The sequence below is a fragment of the Amblyraja radiata genome, chromosome 31, assembly GCF_010909765.2.
Source record: "Amblyraja radiata isolate CabotCenter1 chromosome 31, sAmbRad1.1.pri, whole genome shotgun sequence".
NCBI classification, from domain to species: domain Eukaryota; kingdom Metazoa; phylum Chordata; class Chondrichthyes; order Rajiformes; family Rajidae; genus Amblyraja; species Amblyraja radiata.
In genome coordinates this window covers 25,389,368-25,414,185 of record NC_045986.1, presented here as the reverse complement: position 1 = coordinate 25,414,185, position 24,818 = coordinate 25,389,368, and the positions used below count along the sequence as shown (strand labels likewise).

General features: G+C 48.6%; 1 protein-coding gene across 1 annotated transcript; it reads right to left on the bottom strand.

Annotated features, from left to right (window-relative positions):
• Positions 1 to 742: 742 nt before the first annotated feature.
• tnfrsf9 (TNF receptor superfamily member 9) lies at positions 743 to 17,380 on the bottom strand. Its single transcript, XM_033048272.1, has 7 exons — positions 17,180 to 17,380; positions 11,630 to 11,740; positions 10,295 to 10,438; positions 7,368 to 7,458; positions 6,246 to 6,397; positions 4,426 to 4,555; positions 743 to 2,537 (listed from the first exon to the last, which is right to left on the bottom strand). Coding segments are annotated over exons 1-7 (714 nt in total). The 5' UTR covers positions 17,265 to 17,380; the 3' UTR covers positions 743 to 2,536.
• Between the last annotated feature and the right edge of the window lie 7,438 nt (positions 17,381 to 24,818).

The following is a 24,818-nucleotide window of genomic DNA, read 5'->3' as shown; positions in this document are numbered from 1 at the left end:
TATGACGGTATTCATGGGTGCCTTTAAACTGCATATCGACTGGTCAAAGCAAGTTAGTGGTGATACTGAGCAGGAATAATTCTAGGAGTTACAGTCATAGAGTTATACAGCTCAGAAACAGGCCCTTCGGCCCAACCCCTGCAGTTTTGGTTTGCTTCTCAGTTCCCACTCTCTCTCGAGTCGATTGCACCAAACAGGAAAGTCCTTAATTCTCCAGTAATGGGAAGAGTTGGAAGTGAGTAAGTGGTAGTTTGATCATCATGTGCCTAGTTTAGTGTTCTGGCTCATTATTTCCCAAACGAACTGAGGTGGCAAAGCCCCCAAAGAAGTTGACCCAGTGAACAGAGTTCAGCTGCATAGTCATTAAATTAAGTAGGGATTTGGACCTTTCAACTAAACGCACGACTTTGAATCACACGAAGAAATCATGTAGCACAAATTCATGTTAATTATATCAACCTGGAACTGCAACAACGGTTTACGTTTTGGTTCCTAGTGTCAATTAGTCATACATAGAGGGATTGTTGTAAAAACTCTGTCTGGGCCACCAATGTCCTTTGGAGAGTCGTTGTCAGATAGTTCTGGCCAAATGTGTCCCAGACCAAACATTGGCTTCTACCTGGATCCTCAGTACAGGTACAATGGGGACTAGAGAAGCTGGCATCACCAGTCATCCACAGCCATGTATGCAACCAACCCAATGCTAACCCAACCCATGTACATTCACCCAACACCACAGGAGCTGGATTCACAACATTTATTTACTTCCATCACATTTAAAATAAACATAAGTAAATACATTATCCTTCACCGGAATATTAAAAATAATGTACATATAGGAGCAAAATATTGCCCAACAGTGCCCAGTAAACCGTGTTTTTCTGTTGGGCAGTCATGGTGGCACAGCGGTAGAGTTGCTGCCTTAAAGCGAATGCAGCGCTGGAGACCCGGGTTCGATCCCGATTACGGGTCCTGTCTGTACGGAGATTTTGTACGTTCTCCCCGTGACCTGCGTGTGTTTTCTCCGAGATCTTCGGTTTCCTCCCACATTCCAAAGATGTACAGGTTTGTAGGTTAATTGGCTTGGTAAATGTAAAAATTGTCCCTAGTGGGTGTAGCATAGTGTTAATGTGCAGGGATCGCTGGTCGGCGTGGACCCGGTGGGCCGAAGGGCCTGTTTCCATGCTGTATCTCTAAACTAAAAAATAAACTAAATACAGCGTGGAAATAGGTCCATTGTCCCACCGAGTCCACGTCAACCAATGATCAACCGTAAACTCGTTCTATTCTATACACTAGTGGCAATTCATAGAGGCCAGTTAACCTACAAACCTGTACGTCTTTGGAGTGCGGGAGGAACGGAGCACCCGTAGATAACCAACGTGGTCACAGGGAGAACGTGCAAACTCTATACAGACAGCACCCATAGTCAGGATCAAACCCGGGAGTCGGGCGCTGTGAGGCAGCAAAACTACCACTGCGCCACCGTGCCGCCCTGTGCGATCAGTGATACTGACCATCATCCCCAGACCTGGAGTATGACAAGTAGACATTGTGATCAAACTGACCAACAAACCCCAGCTCATCTCCGCTCTCATCCTCTTCCCGCAACTCCTCGCCCTGCTCCCTCCTCCCCACTCGCCCCTCATCCTCCTCCAAACACAAGCCCACTACACCACAGACAGCCTCAGTGACGTGAGACGTGAGGTTGGAGCTCCACCTCAGGCTCCGGGATCCTTGCCTTTCCTTGCTGTGGCATGTTGGGTCCTGGGGACTGATGCACCACTGGTTGCTCATCCCTCACACAAACCCAAGCATGCACTCCCTTCCTCAGCCTCTTCCATTCCTTCTCCCTCACCAACTCCTGCGTTATAACCCCTACTGCTCTCTTCCCACATCCCTGCTGATTTTCACCATTCAAAATTCTGACCTGGTTTCCTTTCTGGACCTAACAACTGAATCTGCTTCCACCACCAAATGCGGCAGGGTGCTCTTGATCAGTACAGGGTTGTCAAAGGATGCTCATATTTCCCAGGTTCTCATGCTGAGTGGCGCTGGCTTGGCTCACTGCGGTGGGGGGGGGGGGGGGGGGGGGGGGGGGAGGTGTGTCCGTCATCCCAAGTTCCCACAAAGTTCTTGTCCATAACATTTTGAATATTGCATATTTACACACACACACACACACACACACACACACACACACACACACACACACACACACACACACACACACACACACACACACACACACACACACACACACACACACACACACACCAGAGTATTGTTAACTAGAGCTTTTGGGAAGGTTTTGAACTTGAGAGTAAGAAGCGGTGAAGGTTGTTGACCTAGTGTCTGGTCCACTATTGCGGATTGATCCTCCAGTCATTCCTCAGTCCCTCGGCAGCACGTCCGCCCTCACTCCGGCCGTTTGGTAGCGGTCTCTTGCCGAAGCTGCCAGTCTCCCGTCTCCTCCTCCGGACAGTGCCAGCTGCACCGGTTGTCCACGGGCACCACTAGGGCAAAGGGCACGTCCTCTGAAACAACAAGCGAGAGGAACTGTGAAAGGCAATTTCACTTTCTAACATCTTAGCGAAAACAGGATTTCTCTCCAATATCATTCCCTAGTAATCCCAGCAATCCATCTGCTCTTCCACATCAGACACAAGGAATAGCGAATATTGGAATGTTGAGCAGCACCTTGTGTTAGAACCACAGGCCTCCAGTTGCTCGAGAATTCCCTCTTAACATTCTCCTACCTTTACAGACACTTTAAAAGCCATATTTTTAATTTAAAGCAACTTTAAGCTGCGGGGAACATTGAGTGATACACTCAGCATAGCAACAGACCCTTCAACCCAATTCCATGCCAACCAAATGTCCCATCTACACTGGTCCCATTTACCCAATTTGTCTCATATCTCTCTAAACCTTTTCTATCCATGTATCAGTCTAAATATCTTTTAAATGCTGTTAATGTACCCGCCTCAACCATCTCCTCTGACGGCTCGTTGCATATATCCACTATCCTCTGTGTGAAAAGGTTGCCCCTCAAGTTCCTATTAAATCTTGCCTCTCTCATTTTAAACCCATGTCCTCTGGTTCTCTATTCCCCAACCCTGGGGTAAAAGGGTATTCACCTGACCTATTCCACTCATGATTTTATACACCTCTATAAGATCACCCCTCAGCCTCCGGTGCTCCAAGGAATAATGTCCTATTCTGCCCAACCTCTCTCCACAGATCAGGCCCTCGAGTCCTGGCAATATCCACGTAAATCTTCTCTGCACTCTTTCCAGCTTAATGGCATCTTGATGGCATCATGAGAACAACGTCAAGGGTGAGTTGCTATCATAGAGTTGTAGAGGACGGACACAGCCCATGATATCAGCTGGTCCACACAAGCCTCTTTGTTCCTCTAGCCTGGGGGTAATAGACTCTTTGTATTCACCCCATCTATTTAGCTCTTCACCATGCCCTTTGCTCACATCCACTGGTCCCATACCCTCACCTCATCTTCCCATTAAGCTAACTGCTGCACTTGTACGGTGTGCACAGTGACAAACTAATTATTGCTGCCAAAAGAACAGAATAACCTGGAGCAACTCGTTGTGTTTAAGAAGGAACTGCAGATGCTGGAAAATCGAAGGTACACAAAAATGCTGGAGAAACTCAGTGGGTGCAGCAGCATCTATGGAGCGAAGGAAATAGGCAACGTTTCGGGCCGAAACCCACAGCAGGTCAGGCAACATCTATAGAGAACATGGATAGGTGACGCTTTGTGTTGAGACTCTTTTCCAGCACATTGAGTCCTTTCCTGTATCAACCAGCATCTGCAGCTCTTTATTTCCAAATTATCTTGTCTTTTATAAAGAGTTAAAAACAGGCCAACAAAGATGACATTCAAAGTGTATGAAAGTGTATAAAGTCAGGAGGGGAAGGACAGGGTGAATGAACTGAGTCTTTTATCCAGAGTAGGAGAATCAAAAACCAGAGGACACGGGTTCAAGGTGAGAGGGGAAAGATTTAATAGGAACATGAGGGGCAACATTTTCACACAGAGTGCGGTGGGTATATGGAACGAGCTGCCAGAGGAGGTAGTTGAGGCAGGTACTATAACAAGATTTAAAAGACATTTGGGCAGGTACATGGATAGGAAATGTTTATAGGGATACAGGCCAAACACGGGCAGGTGGGATTAGCATGGAAGCGGCATCTTGGTCGGCATGGACAAGTTGGGTCATGATGCAAGACTCTGTGACTCTAGATGCTGCAAACATTGCAAGGTGTTTTTAAGGGAAAGGTGTGCAGGTTAGTAAGTGGCACTGAATACATCAGCAGAGAGGTCATAGGGGGAGATGGAACAGTGAGCCAATGTTTGTCTTGGGTGGATTGAGACACATCAAGTGCAGGACATACACTCACCATTGTTCTTCACATCCAGTTCCATGGGTTTCTTCTGCCACTTCTTGTTCTGCATGACAACGTAGAGAGTGAATGGGATGAGGACACATGGCACCAATACTATGGCGATGATGGCCGCAATCCCATCGTGCTTGTCTAAAGAGGGAAAAGAGATCAGCCCACTACCGATGCAGGTTTTGTAGCAAGTTCTAATCGGCATTGAAATACAAGTGGATAAGGATACGTGATTGCTGGATTGACACATGATTGATCGATAGGAAAGGTTAACCAAAAAGATCTGGCCTGATGATTATGCTTCCACTGAGTGGAGACACCATCCCATTCTGCGGCTTGACGCGGTTGGTTAACAGCTGATTTATTTCCCGCCAGGGGTGACCAAGTCTCACAATAAGAGATCGGTCACTCTAGACTTAGATGAGAGAATGTGTCCACACAGACCCTGGCGAACGGCGGGATTCTCCACCCTCAGGGAACTCTGGCGGCTCACTCACTGATGGCACAGAGAGACACCGAGTTTTCAATAGCACGGAATCGAGCAGTGGGGGGAATCGGTAGGAGAGCCTGGATCGAGTGGATGTGGAGAGGATGTTTCCACTAGTGGGAGATTCTAGGACCAGAGGACATAGCCTCAGAATAAAAGGACCGTACCTTTAGAAAGATGAGGAGGAATCTCTTTAGTCAGAGGGTGGTGAATCTGTGGAATCCACTGGCACAGAAGGCTGCGGAGGCCGTTAATTGATATTTTAAGGCAGATTCTTGATTAGTGCGGGTGTCAGGGTTATGGGGAGAAGCCAGGAGAATGGGGTTGAGAGGGAAAGATAGATCAGCCATGATTTAATGGCGGAGTAGACTTGATGGACTGAATGGTCCAATTCTGCTCTGAGACGCAAGTTTGGACATGGTCAGATTGAATGCCAAAGCAGATTTAAGGAATTGAAGAGATTCCTCTGATTGGATTTCTTTAGTTCAAACATCTCCAACACCCCAGTCTTCACACTTCCCAACAGGAAAATGACCCATTCATCTCCACTCTGCCTTCTGCCCATTAACTAGGCCTCAGCCAGTCCCTGTTCTCATCCTGTTTAAGAAGGAACTGCAGATGCTGGAAAATCGAAGGTACACAAAAAAGCTGGAGAAACTCAGCGGGTGCAGCAGCATCTATGGAGCGAAGGAAATTTCCTTCGCTCCATAGATGCTGCTGCACCCGCTGAGTTTCTCCAGCTTTTTTGTGTACCTTCCTGTCCTCATCCTGTTTTCCATCCTCTGTAGTGTGCCCTGTTGAAAGCTTTCTGCAAGTCCAAATACTTCACCTTTATGCACTTTGTTACTTAATTTCAAAATAAGCCCGAAAATTTGACAAACAGGATATTCCCTTTGATAAATTCTTACAGATTTTGCCCAATTCCATTATCTCCGCCATTTTCCCAGCGAATGATTTGTATTTTCCCATGTTCTCTCTTCAATTTTTTTTTAACTAGGAGGCTTACACTAATGTTCTGTGGGAACTGTTCTAGAATCAACAGGATTTCAATAGAAGGTTCAGAGGGATGTGGGCTCAAGGCCCATCTGAAGAAGGGTCTCCACCCAAAACGTCACCCATTCCTTCCATTCAGGGTTGCTGCCTGTCCCGCTGAGTTACGCCAGCATGTTATGTATGTCTATCTTCGGTGTAAACCATCATCTGCAGTTCCTTCCGACACGCTGGGAGATTTCAATTCCCAACTTGGGTCACTCTGCCACTTTGCGCTTTCCCATCAGTGTCGGTAGGTTGGGAACTTGATTACGCTTAGCGTTTGGGGAAGTCTGCAATAGGTTTCTACCTTGGCGCCAGGGCTGGCCGGGGTGTGTTGGGGTTCTGTGTTTGGACCAGTTCGAGCTGGTGGCAGCCGCCGGGGTTGCCAGGGGCGCGCCGCACGTTGCATCCTCGGTGCTGGAACCGTTCCTCGCTACCCGGAGACCTGTAGCCGAGCAGCTAGAACGACAGACACCACACAGACGGAGATTACAAACAGAAATTGGCCCAGTGACTTCATTCATTCATTGAACTCTCTCTCTCTCTGGAAACTTATGCAATGACTGGTCTTATCTGTAGGAGGCCGGCGTTTCAAGTGGTTGAGCCCATAACTGATCATGTTACTCACTCTCCGCACGCGTTTCCTGCCCTTTACAGTTACAGTGTCGCTGTGAGCCACACACTGTCTGCTCAGACTGTAGTTATTCAGCCCTCGTTTCACTACGGGGAGTGAGTGAGGGAGGGCTTGCTGAGTTTTTGTAGCTGGCTGTGTGGGCAGGAGTGGAATCTTTAAGTTTTCCATCGACAGCTCAGGCGGTACAACACGAGTAACGTCAAGCCACGGGTGCTTAAATGGACATGAAGCCACCAGCTTCACACAGAGGGAAGGGTTAGAAACATAGAAAATAGGTGCAGGAGTAGGCCATTCGGCCCTTCGAGCCAACACCGCCATTCATTGTGATCATGGCTGATCGTCCCCTATCAATAACCCGTGCCTGCCTTCTCCCCATATCCCTTGACTCCACTAGCCCCTAGAGCTCTATCTAACTCTCTCTTAAATCCATCCAGTGATTTGGCCTCCACTGCCCTCTGTGGCAGGGAATTCCATAAATTCACAACTCTCTGGGCGAAAACGTTTTTTTCTCACCTCAGTCTTAAATGACCTCCCCCCTTTATTCTAAGACGGTGGCCTCCTGGTTCTGGACTCGCCCAACATTGGGAACATTTTTCCTGCATCTAGCTTGTCCAGTCCTTTTTATAATTTTATATGTTTCTATAAGATTTGGAGGGATTTGGGCCAAATGCGGGCAGGTGGGACTAGTGTAGATGGGGGGCAACCATTGCCACAAAGCCCCAGACACACACCCTCACACTCCGAACCTACCCTCCCTACCTATGCACCTCCCGCGCCGCCCAAATGGGAACTCACTCGGTCCACGGTGTGCAGGTGCCAACATTGTCTTGGTTGGAAAAGGTGCCGCTGCGGCAGTCCCGGCACCGCCTGTCCTTGAACGAGTCGCCTGGTAGAGAACAACGGAGAGGAGGGTCGGTTAGTCGCGACTCCAAGGTCGGGTGGCACAGCTGTTCCCTCTGCCCGTCGCTGTGGGTGGTGGTGGTTTAAAAAAAAAAGTGGAAGTTCCGCGCAGAGAGGGAGCGAGAATCAGATCAAAACAAAGGGAAAAACTGTGAAGTGGCACTGGGGCGAAAAAGTGGGGTATACGGGGACTAGTCGCATGGGACAGGTAGACAAAAATGCTGGAGAAACTCAGCGGGTGCAGCAGCATCTATGGAGCGAAGGAAATAGGCAACGTTTCGGGACGAAACGTTGCCTATTTCCTTCGCTCCATAGATGCTGCTGCACCCGCTGAGTTTCTCCAGCATTTTTGTCTACCTTCGATTTTCCAGCATCTGCAGTTCCTTCTTAAACTCAGGTACAGAGGGACTGGTCAAAGAGTGGGTATAGGCGACAGCTCACAGAGTGGGTAGAGGGGACTGCTCACAGAGCTGGCATAGGGGGCTAGTCACACAGAGAGGGTACAGGGAGACTGGTCACAGATTCAGCAGGGACTGGATTTATCCCTGAGCCCATGTCCCAGCCCTATCCACGGAGCGCTGCAGCTCAGACCGCTGATCTCAGGCCAGGTTTAACGTTGTCAAGGTGGAAAGAGTGCAGAGGAGATGTATGAGGTGTTGCCGGGACACTGGAGACTGAGCTATAGGGAAAGGTTGAGCAGACTGGGACTTTATTGCTTTGAGCGCAGGAGGCTGAGGGGTGATCTTACGGACGTATGTGTGTAAGATCATTAGAGGAATCATAGAAACATAGAAAATAGGTGCAGGAGTAGGCCATTCGGCCCTTCGAGCCTGCACCGCCATTCAATATGATCATGGCTGATCATCCAACTCAGTATCCTGTACCTGCCTTCTCTCCATACCCCCTGACCCCTTTAGCCACAAGGGCCACATCTACCTCCCTCTTAAATATCTGTGGAATTCTCTGCCGTATCTGTGGAATTCTCTGCCACATCTGTTGAATTCTCTGCCATAGAAGGTAGTTGAGGCCAGTTCATTGGCTATATTTAAGAGGGAGTTAGATGTGGCCCTTGTGGCTAAAGGGATCAGGGGGTATGGAGAGAAGGCAGGTACAGGATACTGTTTGGCGGTGCAGGCTCGAAGGGCCGAATGACCTACCCCTGCACCTATTTGCTATGTTTCTATGTTTCTATATAGCCAATGAACTGGCCTCAACTATTTTCTGTGGCAGAGAATTCCACGCATCGATATGGTAAGTACGCAGAGTATTTTATCCAGAGTAGGGGAATCAAGAACCAGAGAACATATGTTAAAGATGAGGAGGGAAAGATTGAATAGAAACCTGAGATGGTAGATATATTGAAGGAGCTGACGGCGGAGGTAGTTGAGGCAGGTAATATCACAATGTTTAAAACACTTTTGGACATGTACACGGAGAGTAGCGGTTGAGTCATATATGGGCCAAAGGAAAGCAGATAGATGGGACTAGTGTAGACGGGGCAATGTTGGTCGGCGTGGGCAAGTTGAGGCGAGGGGTCTGTCTGTTTCCACGCTGTTATGACTCGTAGATCAGTCACTACCACACACACACACTAGTGGAACATTCTCACCTCCTCACACAAGCCCGGTTGGTCAGAGGAGGAAGTGGCTTTGGTGACGACGTGTTTTTCTCAGCATCGGTTCTCTGGTGATTCAGCTGTGTGTGACGTCAGCACTACTAGTGGTTGAGCCAGGGGTCCTTCTGTCCCACATTCTCCCCCCCCCCCCCCCCCCCCCCCCCCCCCTCTGAGATGTCCTCCTCGCTCAGCAGCCATGGCTTCCCCCACCGTGACTGACCAAACCCTCACACATATCTGTGTTCAAGAAGGAACTGCAGATGCTGGAAATACAAAAATGCTGAAGTAGGGTTTCGGCCCGAAACGTTACCTATTTCCTTCGCTCCATAGATGCTGCTGCACCCGCTGAGTTTCTCCAGCATTTTTGTGTACCTTCTATTTTCCAGCATCTGCAGTTCCTTCTTAAACAGGATGAGAACAGGGACTGAGGCCTAGTTAATGGGCAGAAGGCAGAGTGGAGACTGGGGTGTTGGAGATGCTTGAACTAAAGAAATCCAATCAGAGGAATCTCTTCAATTCCTCAAATCTGCTTTGGCATTTCTCCCAGTGACAACGTGATCCCACCACCACTTGCACCCCCCCCCCCCCCCCCCCCCTCCTCCCACCCCATTCTGCTCTCTGCATGGACCACTTAACATGTTCACAACAGCTTTCCAGTATAGAAACATAGAAACATAGAAAATAGGTGCAGGAGTAGAGGCCATTCGGCCCTTCGAGCCTGCACCGCCATTCAATATGATCATGGCTGATCATCCAACTCAGTATCCTGTACCTGCCTTCCCTCCATACCCCCCTGATCCCTTTAGCCACAAGGGCCACATCTAACTCCCTCTTAAATATAGCCAATGAACTGGCCTCAACTACCTTCTGTGGCAGAGAATTCCAGAGATTCACCACTCTCTGTGTGAAAATTGTTTTTTCTCATCTCGTATCTGATAAATATGTTCCAAGTACACAAAAATGCTGGAGAAACTCAGCGGGTGCAGCAGCATCTATGGAGCGAAGGAAATAGGCAACGTTTCGGGACGAAACGTTGCCTATTTCCTTCGCTCCATAGATGCTGCTGCACCCGCTGAGTTTCTCCAGCATTTTTGTCTACCTGGGATTTTCCAGCATGTGCAGTTCCTTTTTAAACACACATATCTTCCAAGTGACTGTTGTACACGAGCAGACCTTCCCGAAGCTGGCGTGTCCAGAACATGCTTACCCTCTCCTTCCACCCGCTGTCCTCTCTTGCACGTAGTGTGGGGCTTGCAGGCTTTGCAGTCACTACGGGTACACATGTATCCCTCTTTACACTCGCACACCGTGTTGGATGTGGCCAGGCACGGAAACAGCGTCTGGGATTTACCTTCAAGATCAAGAAACGGGCGTGACTGGGGGGTTTGTGGAGGTGAACAATGGTTTTCAACTTGCAAAGTTAAATTCCAGCCCCCCCCCCCCCCCCCCCCCCCCCTCCTCCACCACAGTTGCTGCCCGACCTGCTGCGTATCTACAGTGGTTTCCCTCTTGTTATTTCAAATGTCACCGGGATGGGAGGAGAATGAGAGGACGGAAACAGGGAGAACGAGCAAAACCTCCGGAGCAGCAAGGGAAAGGCAAAGGGGAGCATGAATGAGAACCAAGGGAAGGGAGAGAGAGGGAGGGAGAGTGAGAGAAGGGAGAGAAACAGTGAGAGATGGAGAGTGAATGGGAAACTGGAAGAGAGAGAGAGAGGAGGGAGGGAGCGAGAGAGGGGGGGGGGGGGAGCATGAGTCGGGGAGAAACAGGAGAAGCAGAGAGCAAGAGACAGAGTGAAACAGAGACGGAAAGGGAAAGAGGAAGAGAGAAACAGGAGGAGACAGAGAGAAGGCGAGAGAGAGGGAAACTGGAAGAGAGAGAGAGAGAGAGAGAGAGAGAGAGAGGGGAAGACAGGAAGCAGGAGTCCGAGGGAAACAGGAGAGGCAGAAGAGGCAAAGAGAATCACACAGAGAGAGACACACAATGAATGTGGAAAGAGAAAGAGCAAGAGAGCAAGAAGGAGAGATAGAGAGAAACAGGGAGCGCCAACACCATCTATGTAGCAAGCTTGTGCTCACCAGGAATGCTGGAACACATGTGGAACCAGGCAAAGAGGAACCACGAAGACCGGCACCCCAGCAACTTACCTGGAAGGCCATCATTTTTTGGAGGGAGTGGGGTGGGCGGGCACGGGCTCCGGGACTGTTGTTTCCAGGGCAAGGGCAGCTCACCTTGCTCCCTCCCCACCCCCCCCCCCCCCCCTCCCGTCCCGTCCCTCCCTCCTATCTCATCCTCTCTTTCTTCCTTCCCCACCTTCTCCCCACCTCCACTCACTTCCTCCTTTCCCCGCTTCTGTTTACTCCCCCTATCCCCCCCCCCCCCTCGCTCTCTCCTCCTCCCCATTTCTTCCCCCAATCTTTGCACTTCCCTTCCCCGCCGCCCCTGTTCCCGTCTCCTCATCCCCCTCATTCCCCCTTGTCCCCCCCCCCCCCCCCCCCCCCGTGCAGCTCCCGTGCATGCATCGCCCATCTGCCGGACTCACCTACTGCACACATGCGGCAGCGGTTGCAATGCGACTGGTTGTTCATGGTACTGGTGTAGGAGGTTGCTGGACATGGAGTGCACTGGCCGGTCTTGCTGTCCCGAAACATGCCTGGCAACGACCAAGATATTTACTGTTAGTTTCACAGGTCAGGACCGATTTCATTACCGGTGGTAACAACAACCCCAACCCTATCCACCCCAAACCTCCCTCCCCCCCCACTTGGGGTTGGTTGGTTTTGGATCAGTTGCTGGGAGGTAAAATAATTATTTCCATAACAACCCCAAACATAATCAAAGTCTAGTCCCGCCCCGGTCATTCCTTCTTCTCCCCGCTCCCATCAGCAGAAGATGCAAAATAATGAAATCGAGCACCACCCAGACTCAGAAACAGCTTCTTCTCCTTGGTTATCAGGCTTCTAAACGATCTTTACGTGAGTTAGGATACTGTCCGATACACCTCTACCCCATTGCGGACAATGGACTTTGTCTATGGAACTGGTGTCCCACAATGCCGAGACCTGTATTCTGCACTCTGTGTCTTCCCCTTTGCTCTATCTATTGTACTTGAATTTAAAATGGTTGTATCTATGTATATTATGATCTGTGGAAACAAGGAACTGCAGATGCTGATTTACATAAAATAACACAAAGTACTGGAGTAACTCAGAGGACCAGGCAGCATCCCTGGAGAATGTAGGTAAGTGAGACTTTGGGTCGAGACCCTTCTTCAGATCATTATCTGATCTGATTGGATAGCAGGCAAAACAAAGCTTTTCACTGTACCTCGGCACACATGACAATAATGAACCTAAACCTAAAAAAGGTTGTGCAGGAGAGTTAAGGATACAACCTCAGTGAGAAATACTGAGGGAGTGCTGCACTGTCAGAGGTGCCATTGCTTGGGCAAGATGTTGAACTGACAGGAATTAAGGTGCTGGAGGAACTCAGTCGGTCAGGCAGCATCTGTGGAAGGAAATGGACAGATGACTTTACGGGGTCAGGACCTTACTTCAAAGTTTCCCCAGCAATTTATTTTCTCGCTCAAGATGCTTGTGTCTCTATTAAACAGAACGCTCACCGGACTGCTGAGGAGGATCAGATATCTCACTGCAGGACAGCAGTGACGGGATCGGTCAAAGTCAGCATGGATTTATGAAGTGGAAATCATGCTCCACTAATCTTCTTGGAATTTTTTGAGGATGTAACAAGTAGAATGGATATGGGAGAGCCAGTGGATGTGGTGTATCTGGACTTTCAAAAAGCCTTTGACAAGGTCCCACACAAGAGATTAGTGTGCAAAATTAGAGCACATGGTATTGGGGGATAGGGTATTGACATGGATAGAAAACTGGTTGGCAGACAAGGAGCAAAGAGTAGGAAGCAACGGATCCTTTTCAGAACGGCAGGCAGTGACGAGTGGGGTGCCGCAAAATACAATATATATTAACGATTTAGATGAGGGAGACTTCTTCACCCCGGAGTGTTCTGAATCTGTGGAATTCTCTGCCACAGTGAGCAGCGGAGGCCAATTCACTGCATGTTTTTAAGAGAGACATAGATTTAGCTCTTAGGGCTAAAGGAATCAAGGGTTATGCAGAGGTACTGATTTTAGATGATCAGCCATGATCATATTGAATGGCGGTGCTGGCTCGAAGGGCCAAATGGCCTACTCCTGCACCTATTTTTCTGTTTCTATGCATGGTTTTAAAGATGATATGCCCCGGATCCCAGGTGACTATTTATTCCTGAATCCTAGGGAGATTCACAATCACAATCACAATAATATTTTATTAGCCACGTATCTTTTGCAACCACATTGCCCACCACGTGGACACGTGTGGCATCTTTCCCAGCAGAAACTGCCAGCTGCCTCTCCACCATCACCCCAGGGACTAGCTTTGAAGAAAAAAACTCCTTCATCGATTGGGAAATGAAGTGGGGCATCCCTAGGTTGAGAAAGGCATTACACAGTGCAAGTTCTTCCTCTTCTCGAATTAAAGACTGGGATCTACGACTCAGACAAATAAAACGGCAAAAAAACACTTTTGGTAAATTGGATTGTCCAAAAATAGTTCTTAAGATATGTAAATAATCTCTGGTCTATAATGAATCATAATAACCCCCAAATTTCCCTGCCGGTGGGCCCAGTCTGTGTGTTGTTGCACATCAGTGAAGTTTGAGGCTCATCTATTCTGTTCATTAATTTTGATTTCTGTCATTTTAACATCTTGCCCAAGCAATGGCACCTCTGACAGCGCAGCACCTCTCCCTCAGTACTCCCTCACTGAGGTTGTATCCTCAACCACCCTATTTGACCTTTTTTAGGTTTATTATTGTAATGTTTCATTTAGAGATACAGCGCGGAAACAGGCCCTTCAACCCACTGAGCCCACGCCGACCAGCGATCCCCACACACTTACAGAACACTTCCTACACACATGAGGGGAAATTTACATTTATAACCAATTAAAATGTATACAAAATTTATACGTCTCAAGAAGGGTTTCGGCCCGAAACGTTGCCTATTTCCTTTGCTCCATAGATGCGGCTGCACCCGCTGAGTTTCTCCAGCACTTTTGTCTACCTACATTTATACCAATCCAATTAACCTACAATCCTGTACATCTTTGGAGTGTGGGAGGAAACTGGAGACCCCGGTGAAAACCCACGCAGGTCATGGGGAGAACGTACAAACTCTGTACAGACAAGCACATGTAGTCAGGATCAAACCCAGGTCTCTGGCGCTTGTAAGTCAGCGACTCTACCGCTGCGCCACCAGCTCCCGTACCGAGGTACAGTGAAAAGCTTTGTTTTGCACGTTCTCCAGTCAAAGCAGATAATACTACTAGTGATGGGGTGAAGTGTCGCAGACATGGTATAAATTGGCACGTCAGCCCTTGCGCGCACCCCCCCCCCCCCCCCTCACTGCCCTTCTTCAGCCACCCGGCCTCCTCTCACCACAATCTCATCGTACCTCAACAATTTGCAATCCCCCAAATCCCTCACCCCATTGTGACCCTCAACTTAATCCGGCCCCCACAAATCCTCGCCCCATCAAAACCTGACCACAAACCCTCCACCTGCTCCCTCTCTGTCACCCCCTAAACCTCCTTGTCACCCCTCTTGTACCATGGCACTTACATCTCTCATCATTCACTATCCAAACTGAACACTCTGAAGGAGATCCACAAGCAGAACTGTGAACAGCTGCACACTGAAACATTGTACACAGAAAAATCCCAACAAAGCTCATTAAGACTGTAGTTTTCCCCCTTTCCCTCCCCTCCCCCCCCCCCCAACCCAACTCCTGCTCTTGCTCATCACCTGAGAGCCAGGTTCAGTGGACTAAATAGTGAAGTGTTCACGGCACAAATGGAGTGGAACAGAGATAATCAAAGTGTATGACGCTCTGACAGAAAAGGGCACTGTGCAACAATTTTCTACAGAAGCTGTGGTAAAGAGTTCAACCTCTATTTGTCATACAGTCACATAGTCGTGCAGTGGGGAAACAGACCCTCGGGCCCACTTGTCCATGCCGACCAAAATGCTCCATTTTGATCCAGAACCATTTGTCTACAATTGGCCCATATTCTTCTAAACCTTTCCTATCCATGTACCATTGTTATAGTACCTGCCTTAACTACCTTCAGTGGCAGCTCATTCCATATACCCACTGTGTGAAAACACTTGCCCCTCAGGTTTGTGTTAACTTTTTCCCTCTCACCTTAAACCTATACCTTCTAGTTCTTGATTCCACTACCCTGGGTAAAACGACACTGTGCACTCACCCTATCTAATCCCCTCATAATTTTATCCATCTGTAAAGGACCATCCCTCAGTCTCCTGCGCTCCAGGGAATAACGTCCTAGTATTCCCAACCTCTCCCCGTAGCTCAGCCCCTTGAATCCTGGCGACATCCTCGTAAATCTTCTCCGCGCCCTTTCCAGTTTGATTACATCATCCGATAGCAGTGTGACCAAAACTGAACGCTGCACTCCAACGTAAACATAGCTTTTAAATTCATGAATGAAAGTGTTATGTTTCCTGTCTCTCTTTTCAGTATGAATAAGCAGGAGCACTCCACAACTAAGCCGATGATGTGCCAATCCATTGATGGAGAGAGCTGCATGTTGTCAACAACTTGTTCTGATATTTTAATTGTAGAAGATCTATGAAAATTGCACCAAAGTAGGAAAGCCATAACAGACAATGAGTTTAAAAAAAAATGGACTAAAAGAAAAATTGCTGCCTACACTCAACAGTCTGGCAATCTCTGCAGAGAGAGGAGTTAGGGTTTGGATGGGAGAGAAAGGGTGATATCGAGAAAGAGAAAATGAAAGACTGAGGCAAGAAGAGAAGAAAGCGGAGCCAGGCAGTGGGGAAACCAGGCATGTAAAAGACTGCAGATGGAAATGGCGGTGCAGGCTCGAAGGGCCGAATGGCCTACTCCTGCACCTATTTTCTATGTTTCTATTTCCCAGGGTAGAGGGTTCTAAAACTAGTGGGCATAGGCTTAAAGTGAGAGGGGAGAGAGATTTAAGAGGAACCTCATGGGCAGTTTTTTTCACTCAGAGAACAGTCCGCATCTGGAACGAGCCATTCAGATGAATCTATAGAAGTCGGCACATTTATAACTTTTAGAAGATATTTGGAGGTTTACGTACACGATAAGTTTAGAGGGCTATGGGCCAAATTCAGGCAACAGCTGACCATGACAAACATTAACTGCAGGTGGACAAAAGTGCTGGAGAAACTCAGCGGGTGCGGCAGCATCTATGGAGCGAAGGAAATAGGCAACGTTTCGGGACGAAACGTTGCCTATTTCCTTCGCTCCATAGATGCTGCCGCACCCGCTGAGTTTCTCCAGCACTTTTGTCTACCTTCGATTTTCCAGCATCTGCATGCGGTTCCTTCTTCTACATTAACTGCATCTCACTGCACTTCAATGCTGCCTGAATTGGTGAGTGTCTCGTTCAGTTAGACAGCACCCCTGGGCAGATGTTCTCAATCCATATCTACGGACATCCCACCAGCACTTCCCCGCTATGGAAAAATCTGTCTCCAGTCTCACCCAGGAGCGCACTACTCCAACACTGAGCATACAACAGTACAGCACAGGAACAGGCCCTTCGGCCCACAGTGTCCATATAAACTCATCTGAGCACAGTGTCCATATAAACTCATCTCCTCTGCTTGCAAGTGATCCATAATCCCTCCATTCCCTGCATATCCATGCGTCCATCCAAAAACATCTCTTAAACACCACTGTGGTATCTGCCTGCCTCCACCAACCATCAGTGGGCGCTCCAGGCACCCACCACCCTCTGTGTAAAAGACCTGCCCTGTACACCTCCTTTAAACGTTGCCCCTCTCGTTTTAAAGGCATACCCTCCGGTGTTGGACGTGTCCATCCTGGGAGAAAGGTTCTGACTGTCTTACCCTGTCTAAGCCTCTCACAGTATTCTCAGCCGGCAGAAACGACAGATGGAAGGGAGGGGAGAGGGCAGCGAGGTTCAGGTTCTCCCCCGGACAGAGAAATGTCCCCTACCTTTGGCGCACAAGTGTTGAGCGGCCACAGCGCCTATCATGGCCATCACCATCACCGGCGCTAGTGCTAGTGCTCGCTGCTCCATGCTGTACTGAAGGCGCTGCTCAGCAGAGTGAGTGGAGCCGCCGACTCTCGCCCTGGTTTAACCGGTGCCTGACGCACGGTGGAGGGGGCGGAGGGGGATTCCCCACGAACGTGAGCAGCATGGATGGTCCGCCCCCGGCCACCCGGCCTGTCTACAGGACACTGCCCCAGGGAGGGAGTAGGAAGGGACATTCTAGCGACTCCGACGCCCGCTCCCCCCTGGACCGGCAGATCCAGCGGAGTCGCGGGGTTTCCCTCGCTCTCTGCGTCAGATTTCCAGTAAAACTCAGAGAATGTAAAATATTTTGAAGGAGTAGGAAGGAACTGCAGATGCAGGTTCACGCCGAAGATAGACACGAAATGCTGGAGCAACTCAGCGGGACAGGCAGCATCTCTGGGGAGAGGGAATGGGTGACGTTTTGGGTCTGAAGAAGGGTCTCGACCCGAAACGTCATCTCTCCAGGGATGCTGCCTGTCCCGCTGAGTTACTCCAGCATTTGTGTCCATAAAATATGTTTAATCTTAACACTCTTTCCCCGGGGGGCGAGAGACCTGTGGGGGCAGAAGCTACTGATTCCTGGAACGGGTGGGGTGTTGGGATAGTGAGATACATACAAGATACGCGATACATTTATTTGTCACATGTACCAGTTGGCACAGTGAAATGTTATCACACTACAGCCATACAGTATAGCATACACCATACAGATGGTGAGAGATAGTGAGAGAGAGAGCGAGAGAGCGTGTTGCTGTCTTCCCAGCGCCATGAGAGGCAAGGGTGAATGATGCCCACTATAGCGTCCCCTCGTCCCCCAGCGACCGGCCGCGTTATCCAGTGCAAAGCGCTCCCTTTGTCCAAACCGCTACTTTTCTAAAATTGTTTGCAAATCATTCCACATTGATTTACATGACACGGATAGGACAGGTTGGAGGGATATGGACCAAACGCCGGCAGGTGAGACTAGTGTAGCTGGGACATGTTGGCCGGTGTGGGCAAGTTGAGCCTGCGTTCCAAGTACCCGCCGGGCCACATTTTCTCATGAGGCAAAACACAAAGTGCTGGAGGAACTCAGCGGGTCAGCATCTGTGGATGGAATGGATCAGGAAGGTTTGGACAGTCTGAAGAAGGGTCCCCACCCGAAAGGTCATCTGTCCATCCCTCCGCCCCACCCACCACAGATGCTGCCTGACCCGCTGAGTTCCTCCATCCAGCACTTTCTGTTTTGTTCAAGTTTCCAGACATCTGCAGTTCCTTGCGTCTCCAATCTTTCATTCATTTTCCGTGGGACCTCCCTTTCCCATTCGCGTCAATCACCCGCAGGCAACAACTCACTGGGAATAATTCACAGTGGCCACGTCCTTGGGATGTGGGAGGAGACCGGAGGCCCGGGGAACCCACGCGGTCGCAGGGAGAAGGAGGTCAAGACTGATCCCCGGTATCCGGAGTCCCCACTGTGGCGCCCGAGTCTAATTTCCTGGGTCGGCCTGACCCTTCACTCCCACGTTTCACCAATTCTCAGTTGACTTACCTGCACTCAGCCTGAAAATCCTTCTCATCCCATTGCAGAATGAGGAATCATTGGATGACATCATTCGGAGGAGAACATCCCGCTGAGTTTCTCCAGCTTTTTTGTGTACCTTCGATTTTCCAGCATCTGCAGTTCCTTCTTAAACATCTAGTTTCCCGGTTGCTGTTGTTAACGTAGGTATTTCCTGAATTCGCTTTTGGAACCGGTTCTAATTTAAAAACCTGTCATCATTTTATACACCTTGATAAACACAAAACTCACAGTTCAACACGCGGAAATGTATCGAGTATCTTTCATATCCCCTTTTTCTACGGAGTCTCGTTGCTAAAATGCAAAATTTTAAATATCATTTCAGCTCGACATCTGCAACATTTTGCATTAGTTTAAGATATTCGCTCTCCATGATATTCTGCACTTTTTGTAAATGGTGACATTTATGGATGACCCCTTAAACTGCAGTTCCTCGCATAGTTTGGTAATTCGAATATCACTGGTACACGTGACAATAATAGACTTTTGAAACCTTATTCAATCTCCATTGTTGTGGTTTGCACCAAATAACCTATCCGCTATAGGATCTTTGATTTGCACTGTAGCTAACGGCCTGATAGCACTTGTTGATCTCTTGTGCTGTAGTCATTTGGAGACACGAGGAACTACAGGTGCAGGAATCTTGAGCAGAAAACAAAGTGCTGGAGGAACCCAGCGGGTCAGGCAGCATCTGTGGAGGGAATGGCTCGGCGAAGTTTCTTAAGCCTGATTGGAGTAGGGGGGATGGAGAGAGTTGAAAAAGAGGTGGGGCTTTGAGTGGGATAAATGACAAAAGCTAGCGGTGAAATTGAGACAAAGGGGTATCAAATAAGGAGGGAAGAGGTCGTGTGAAATGCTGGAGGAAGAGATATGGGTAAGGGGGAGGAGGGGGAAGGGGGGGGGGGTGGAGAAAGGAAATGTGAGACTCAGGGACTGGAGAAGAGAGGATGGAGGGGAGAGGAGCAGGCTGACTGGGGTGGTGGGTGATGGTGGGTGAGATATGTACAGGTGTGGGGGGAATGGGCTGGGAACGAGAGGGAGCGGGGGGCGGTGGGGGGGCGGACATTACTTGAAGTTGGAGAATGCAATGTTCAGGCCGTTGGGCTGTAAGCTACCCAAGCAGAATACCAGTTGGTGTTGTTCCTCCAGTTTGCTGCAGTAACTCAACCGGTCAGGCAGAATCACTGGAGAAGGTGCATGGGTGACATTCGGGTCAATACCCTTCTTCAGAAGTGATACTGGCTCTGCCCAATTACTGCACCTCTCAGAGAAATGTGTTAAGAATGACTAATTGGGTGTATTTTGTGATGCCATTAGCTCATTAACTCAGAATGAGTAATTCCCGTGTTGTTTACTGCCACCGGTAATATCATTCAGAATTTTTTAGTAGCCTATAATTTACTGAAACGGTAACTTTGCCTCCATCCCGAACTCTGTAACACTCTCACCTGTGAACCCCAGTTCTTGTCGCTGGGTTGAATTCTTATCAAAGAGATACTTGCTTCTGTTGTTTATGTTGAGTAAATAACCTCAGTGCGATAATGTTAGTTTACTATGAGGCCATAAATTCCACCCTCCAATCAGAGTTGGCAGAGTATTTACTTTGATACTTGGAAAAGAACAGGGAAGTTTGCACGGAAGCTAATGGTTAATAATCAGCAGAAAGGTCCACTTAACCAAGCTCGCACCCACCTCACTCACCTGCTGGTGAGTTCCTGCTTCACCCCATCCATGATGAGTTTGGCTCATCCTCTAACTCACTGGTTCCTTGTTGCAAAGTCATTGCACTCTCTTCAATCAAAACACAAAGTGCTGGAGTAACTCAGCGGGTCCAGGCAGTGTCTGTAGATGGAATGGACAGGCAATGTTTTGAGTCAGGACTCATCTTCAGACTGATTGTAGTGGGGGTTGGGGTGCGACATGGGGGTGGGGGGGGGGGGGTAGGGAAGCTGGAAGGGAGAGGTGGGGGTGGGACAACACCTGGCAAGGGGTAGGTGGATACAGGTGAGGAGGGTTTGATCAGCAGATGGGTGGAGTACATGGCAAATGAGACAAAAGGGAGTCAAACGAGGAGAGGAGAGGATTGAAATGTAAAGGATATCCAGAGGAAAGGATATCAGTGGAACTGGACAGGGGGAAGGACTGAAAGGGGAGATAAAAGGGAAATGAGGTACTCGGGAATGGGAGATGAGTGTACGAAGGAGGGGAAAGGAGCAGGCGATTGGGTTGCTGCCTAACCTGCTGGGTACTCCAGCACTTTGTGTTTTGTTCCAGGTTATAGCACCTGCAGTTCCTTGTATTTCTTCAATGTTTGTCCTGGCCACGTCAAGGCAATGACATTGAATGAGACATTCAACATTATGTCAATGTAGGATGGAGATAATGTCATTTTGTTCCTTAAAAATAAAACACACCACCTTTGAATCTTCCTTGCTCTCCAGTGATTGTCAGTCTGCGCCAGTTGTCTCGGTCCTTCCCATCCACCCGCCCTGTCATCCCCTCAAGCACATGAGGGCTGGTTACACAATCGACGTGGAATTGCAATGCCTTTAGAATTATTGTGGAGTTGAAAATGGAGCAGATGCATGAAAGGCATGACTGTAGCTGTCATTTGTCTCATGTTCATACAGTCAGCCCTTAGACAGAACCTCTCACATGGCATAATAGTCTTTTACGTATGGAAGTGAAAATTCTTCAAAGAAAAGTTGAAAGTTGCAACATATTTTTAGCTACTTCCGCTTTTGAAAAAAATAATTGAATGCATAAATAGAGCCATTTATTAACTTTAGGAATAGATTGTTGTGAATGTGAGTATGAGTGTGTGTGTGTACGTGTGCACATGTGTATGTGCGCGCATGTGTATATGTAGGTGTGTGCGCGCATGTGTGTGTATATGTGTGAGTGTGTGTTTGTGTGTGTGCATGTGTGTGTATATGTGTGAGTGTGTGTTTGTGTGTGCGCATGTGTGTGTGTGTATATGTGTGAGTGTGTGTTTGTGTGTGTGCATGTGTCTGTGTGTGTGCATGTATGTGTGTGTGTGTATGTGTGTGTGTGCGTGTGTGTGTGTGCATGTGTGTGTGTTCATGTGTGTGTGTGCATGTGTGTGTGTGTGTGTGCATCGACTTGAGTTATAGGGAGAGCTGGACAGTCATAGAATGACACTGTGTGGAAACAGGCCCTTTGGCCGAACTTGCCCACACCGCCAACATGTTGCAGTTACAGCAGTCCCACCTGCCCGCACTTGGTCTATATAGCTCCAAACCTGTCCTACCCATGTCTAACTCTTTCTTAAATGTTTGGATAGTCACTGCCTCAACTACCTCTGCTGGCAGCTTGTTCCATATACTACTACCCTTTGTGTGAAAAGGTTACCCCTCAGATTCCTATTAAATCTTTTCCCCTTCCCCTTAAGCATATCTCCTCCGGTCCTCAATTCACACACTCTGGACAAGAGACTGTGTATCTACCTGATCTATTCCTCCCATGCTCTTATACACCTCTATAAGATCACCCCTCATCCTCCTGTGCTCCAAAGAATGGAGTCCCAGCCTACTCGATCTTTCCCTTTAGCTCACATCCACTAGTCCTGGCAACATTCTCGTAAGTCTTCTCTGTATTCTTCTTAGCTTGACAACATCTTTCCTATAATATGGTGCCCAGAACTGAACGCAATATTCTGAATGCGGCCTCACCAATGTCTTGTACAACTGCAACAGGACCTCCCAACTTCTATACTCAATACTCTGGCTGTTGAAGGCCAATGTGTCAAAAGCCTTTTTGACCATCCAATCTACCTGCGACTCCACCTTCAAGGTACTATGCACCTGCACTCCTAGATCCCTCTGCTCCACAACACTCTTCACCGTGTCGGCCCTGCCCATGTTAGTCTTCCCAAAATGCAATATCTCACATTTCTCTGCATTAAATTTCATCAACTATTCCTCAGCCCACCTGGCCAATCGATCAAAATCCTGCTGCAATTTTTCACAACCATTTTCCCTGTCTGCAAAACCACCCACTTTTGTATCATCTGCAAACTTGCTAATCTCGCCATGTATGTCCTCATCCAAATCATTGATATAGATGAGAAACAATAACGGGCCCAGCTCCGAACCTTGAGGCACACCAGGAGTCACAAGTCCGGGGACATTTTTCTTTGGAGAGTAGGAGGCTGAAATGTGATCTTATTGATGTGTACGAGATCATGAAGAGCATGAATAAAGTGAACGCTCACAGTCTTTTCCCCAGGTTAGAGGATTCTGAAACTAGCGGGGATGGGCTTAAGGTGAGAGGGGAAAGATTTAAGAGAGACCTCAGCGGCAACCTTTTCACTCAACGGATAATTCATATCTGGAATGAGCTGCCGGAGGAAGCTAAAGAAGCAGATATAAGTATGGCTTTTATAAGACAGTTGGACAGATACAAGGATAGGAAGAGTTTAGAGAGATATGCAAACAATATTGTATCGGTATTGGTTCATTATTGTCACGTGTACCTAGATGTACAGTGAAAAGCTTTTGCATGCGTGCGATCCAATTAAATCAGATAATACTATACATGAATACAATCAAGCCAAACACAACAGGAAGAACAAAGGGAAAAATACCAGAGTGTTATTAATGTAGGGAGGAATACTGATAGATATACAAGTGGAAAAGAGAATTATAAGTATGTAGTGATTGTATTGGATGATAATAGATCCTCTTCTGGGACCAGCACACCATAAAACAGTTCTGGTGGCACAGTGCTGCTGCCTCACAGTGCCAGGGAACTGGGTTTAACTCTGACCTCATGTGCTGCCTGTGTGGAGTTTGCATTTTCTCTACGACCACATGGGTTTCCTCCGGGTATTCTGGTTTCCTCCACATCCCAAAGACTTGTGGCTTTGTAGGTTAATTAACCTCTGTAAATTAGGGAGTGGATGTGAAAGTGGGATTTCACAGAACCAGTGTGAACGGGTGATCGATGGTCGGCAGGGACTCGGTGGGCCAAAGAGCCTGTTTACATGCTGTATCTCTAAACTAAGGCACCATAGGCGATATGCTGACGTGGCTAGCATGGACACGGTGGGCTGAAAGGCCTGTTTCCGTGCTGTATGTCTCTGTGACTCCATGCCCTGGTAGGCAGGCAGGGCCGTAGCTTAGCGGCTGTTAACCCACTGCATGCGATTGCCAATCGAGATGACTTGTTGAATGTCACTGGGGTGAACTCGAACCCACAACATGAAGACTCACTGTTAATGGACCTCATTGCCGCTCTGACGCTGTTAACACTAATCAATGCCGTAACGAAAGGTGTGAGGCGAAAGGGCAGGGGTGGTGGGTGGGGGCGATGGAAGGAGGTTGATGTGTGAAGTACAGAACACTGTGAATTAGCAGCCCTGGGGGAGGCTGCTGCAACGTACTTTACACATTTCTAGCAGCTTCAATATAGTATATTTAGTTCCCTGCTTGAGTAAAGTTGTTGCTGTTTTTAAAGCGGAGCAGTTCATTGTGGTTTCAGACAGGAAGGTAATGCAGAGCGACAGAGTAACTGCAACGAGCAGAAGGCCGTTGCGGTTGGGCGTTGGTCCTGTCATGGATGTCAGACCATGGGCTGAGACTCACGGTGTGAGCGCTGACGGCCTCTGCACAACCGTACGGAAATAATCCAGCAGCCTGCACTGCCTGAGCTGCCACTGCACCCTGTGCTCTGGTCTCCCATTACACCTCGTTCAGCCAATTGCCCCAGTGAGGAAGCTTCGGGGGAATGGTGAACAAACCAAACAAACGCACACACACACAAGGCTTCGGAGGCTTCGGCCATGGGCCCTGTGGACGGGAACTGACCTGGTTGGTGACTGACCCCAAACTCCAGCAACAGCAGCTTCGTCCACCCCGAAACGTGGGGCTTGAATCGGACCGTTTGCGGGGCCTTTCATCGCCCGGCGCAGCTTAAAATCTGCCCGCAGGGGCTTCAACATAGGGAGCCTCGATCGCCTCAATGCAGCAGATTAA

Coding starts and splice junctions, on each gene's coding strand:
- tnfrsf9 (XM_033048272.1), bottom strand. CDS start 17,264: ATGGAGCAGCGAGCACTAGCACTAGCGCCGGTGATGGTGATGGCCATG. Junction 10,439..11,629: donor CTGCCGCATGTGTGCAGTAG/GTGAGTCCGGCA, acceptor TTGATCTTGAAG/GTAAATCCCAGACGCTGTTT. Junction 6,398..7,367: donor ACCTGCACACCGTGGACCGA/GTGAGTTCCCAT, acceptor CTGTCGTTCTAG/CTGCTCGGCTACAGGTCTCC.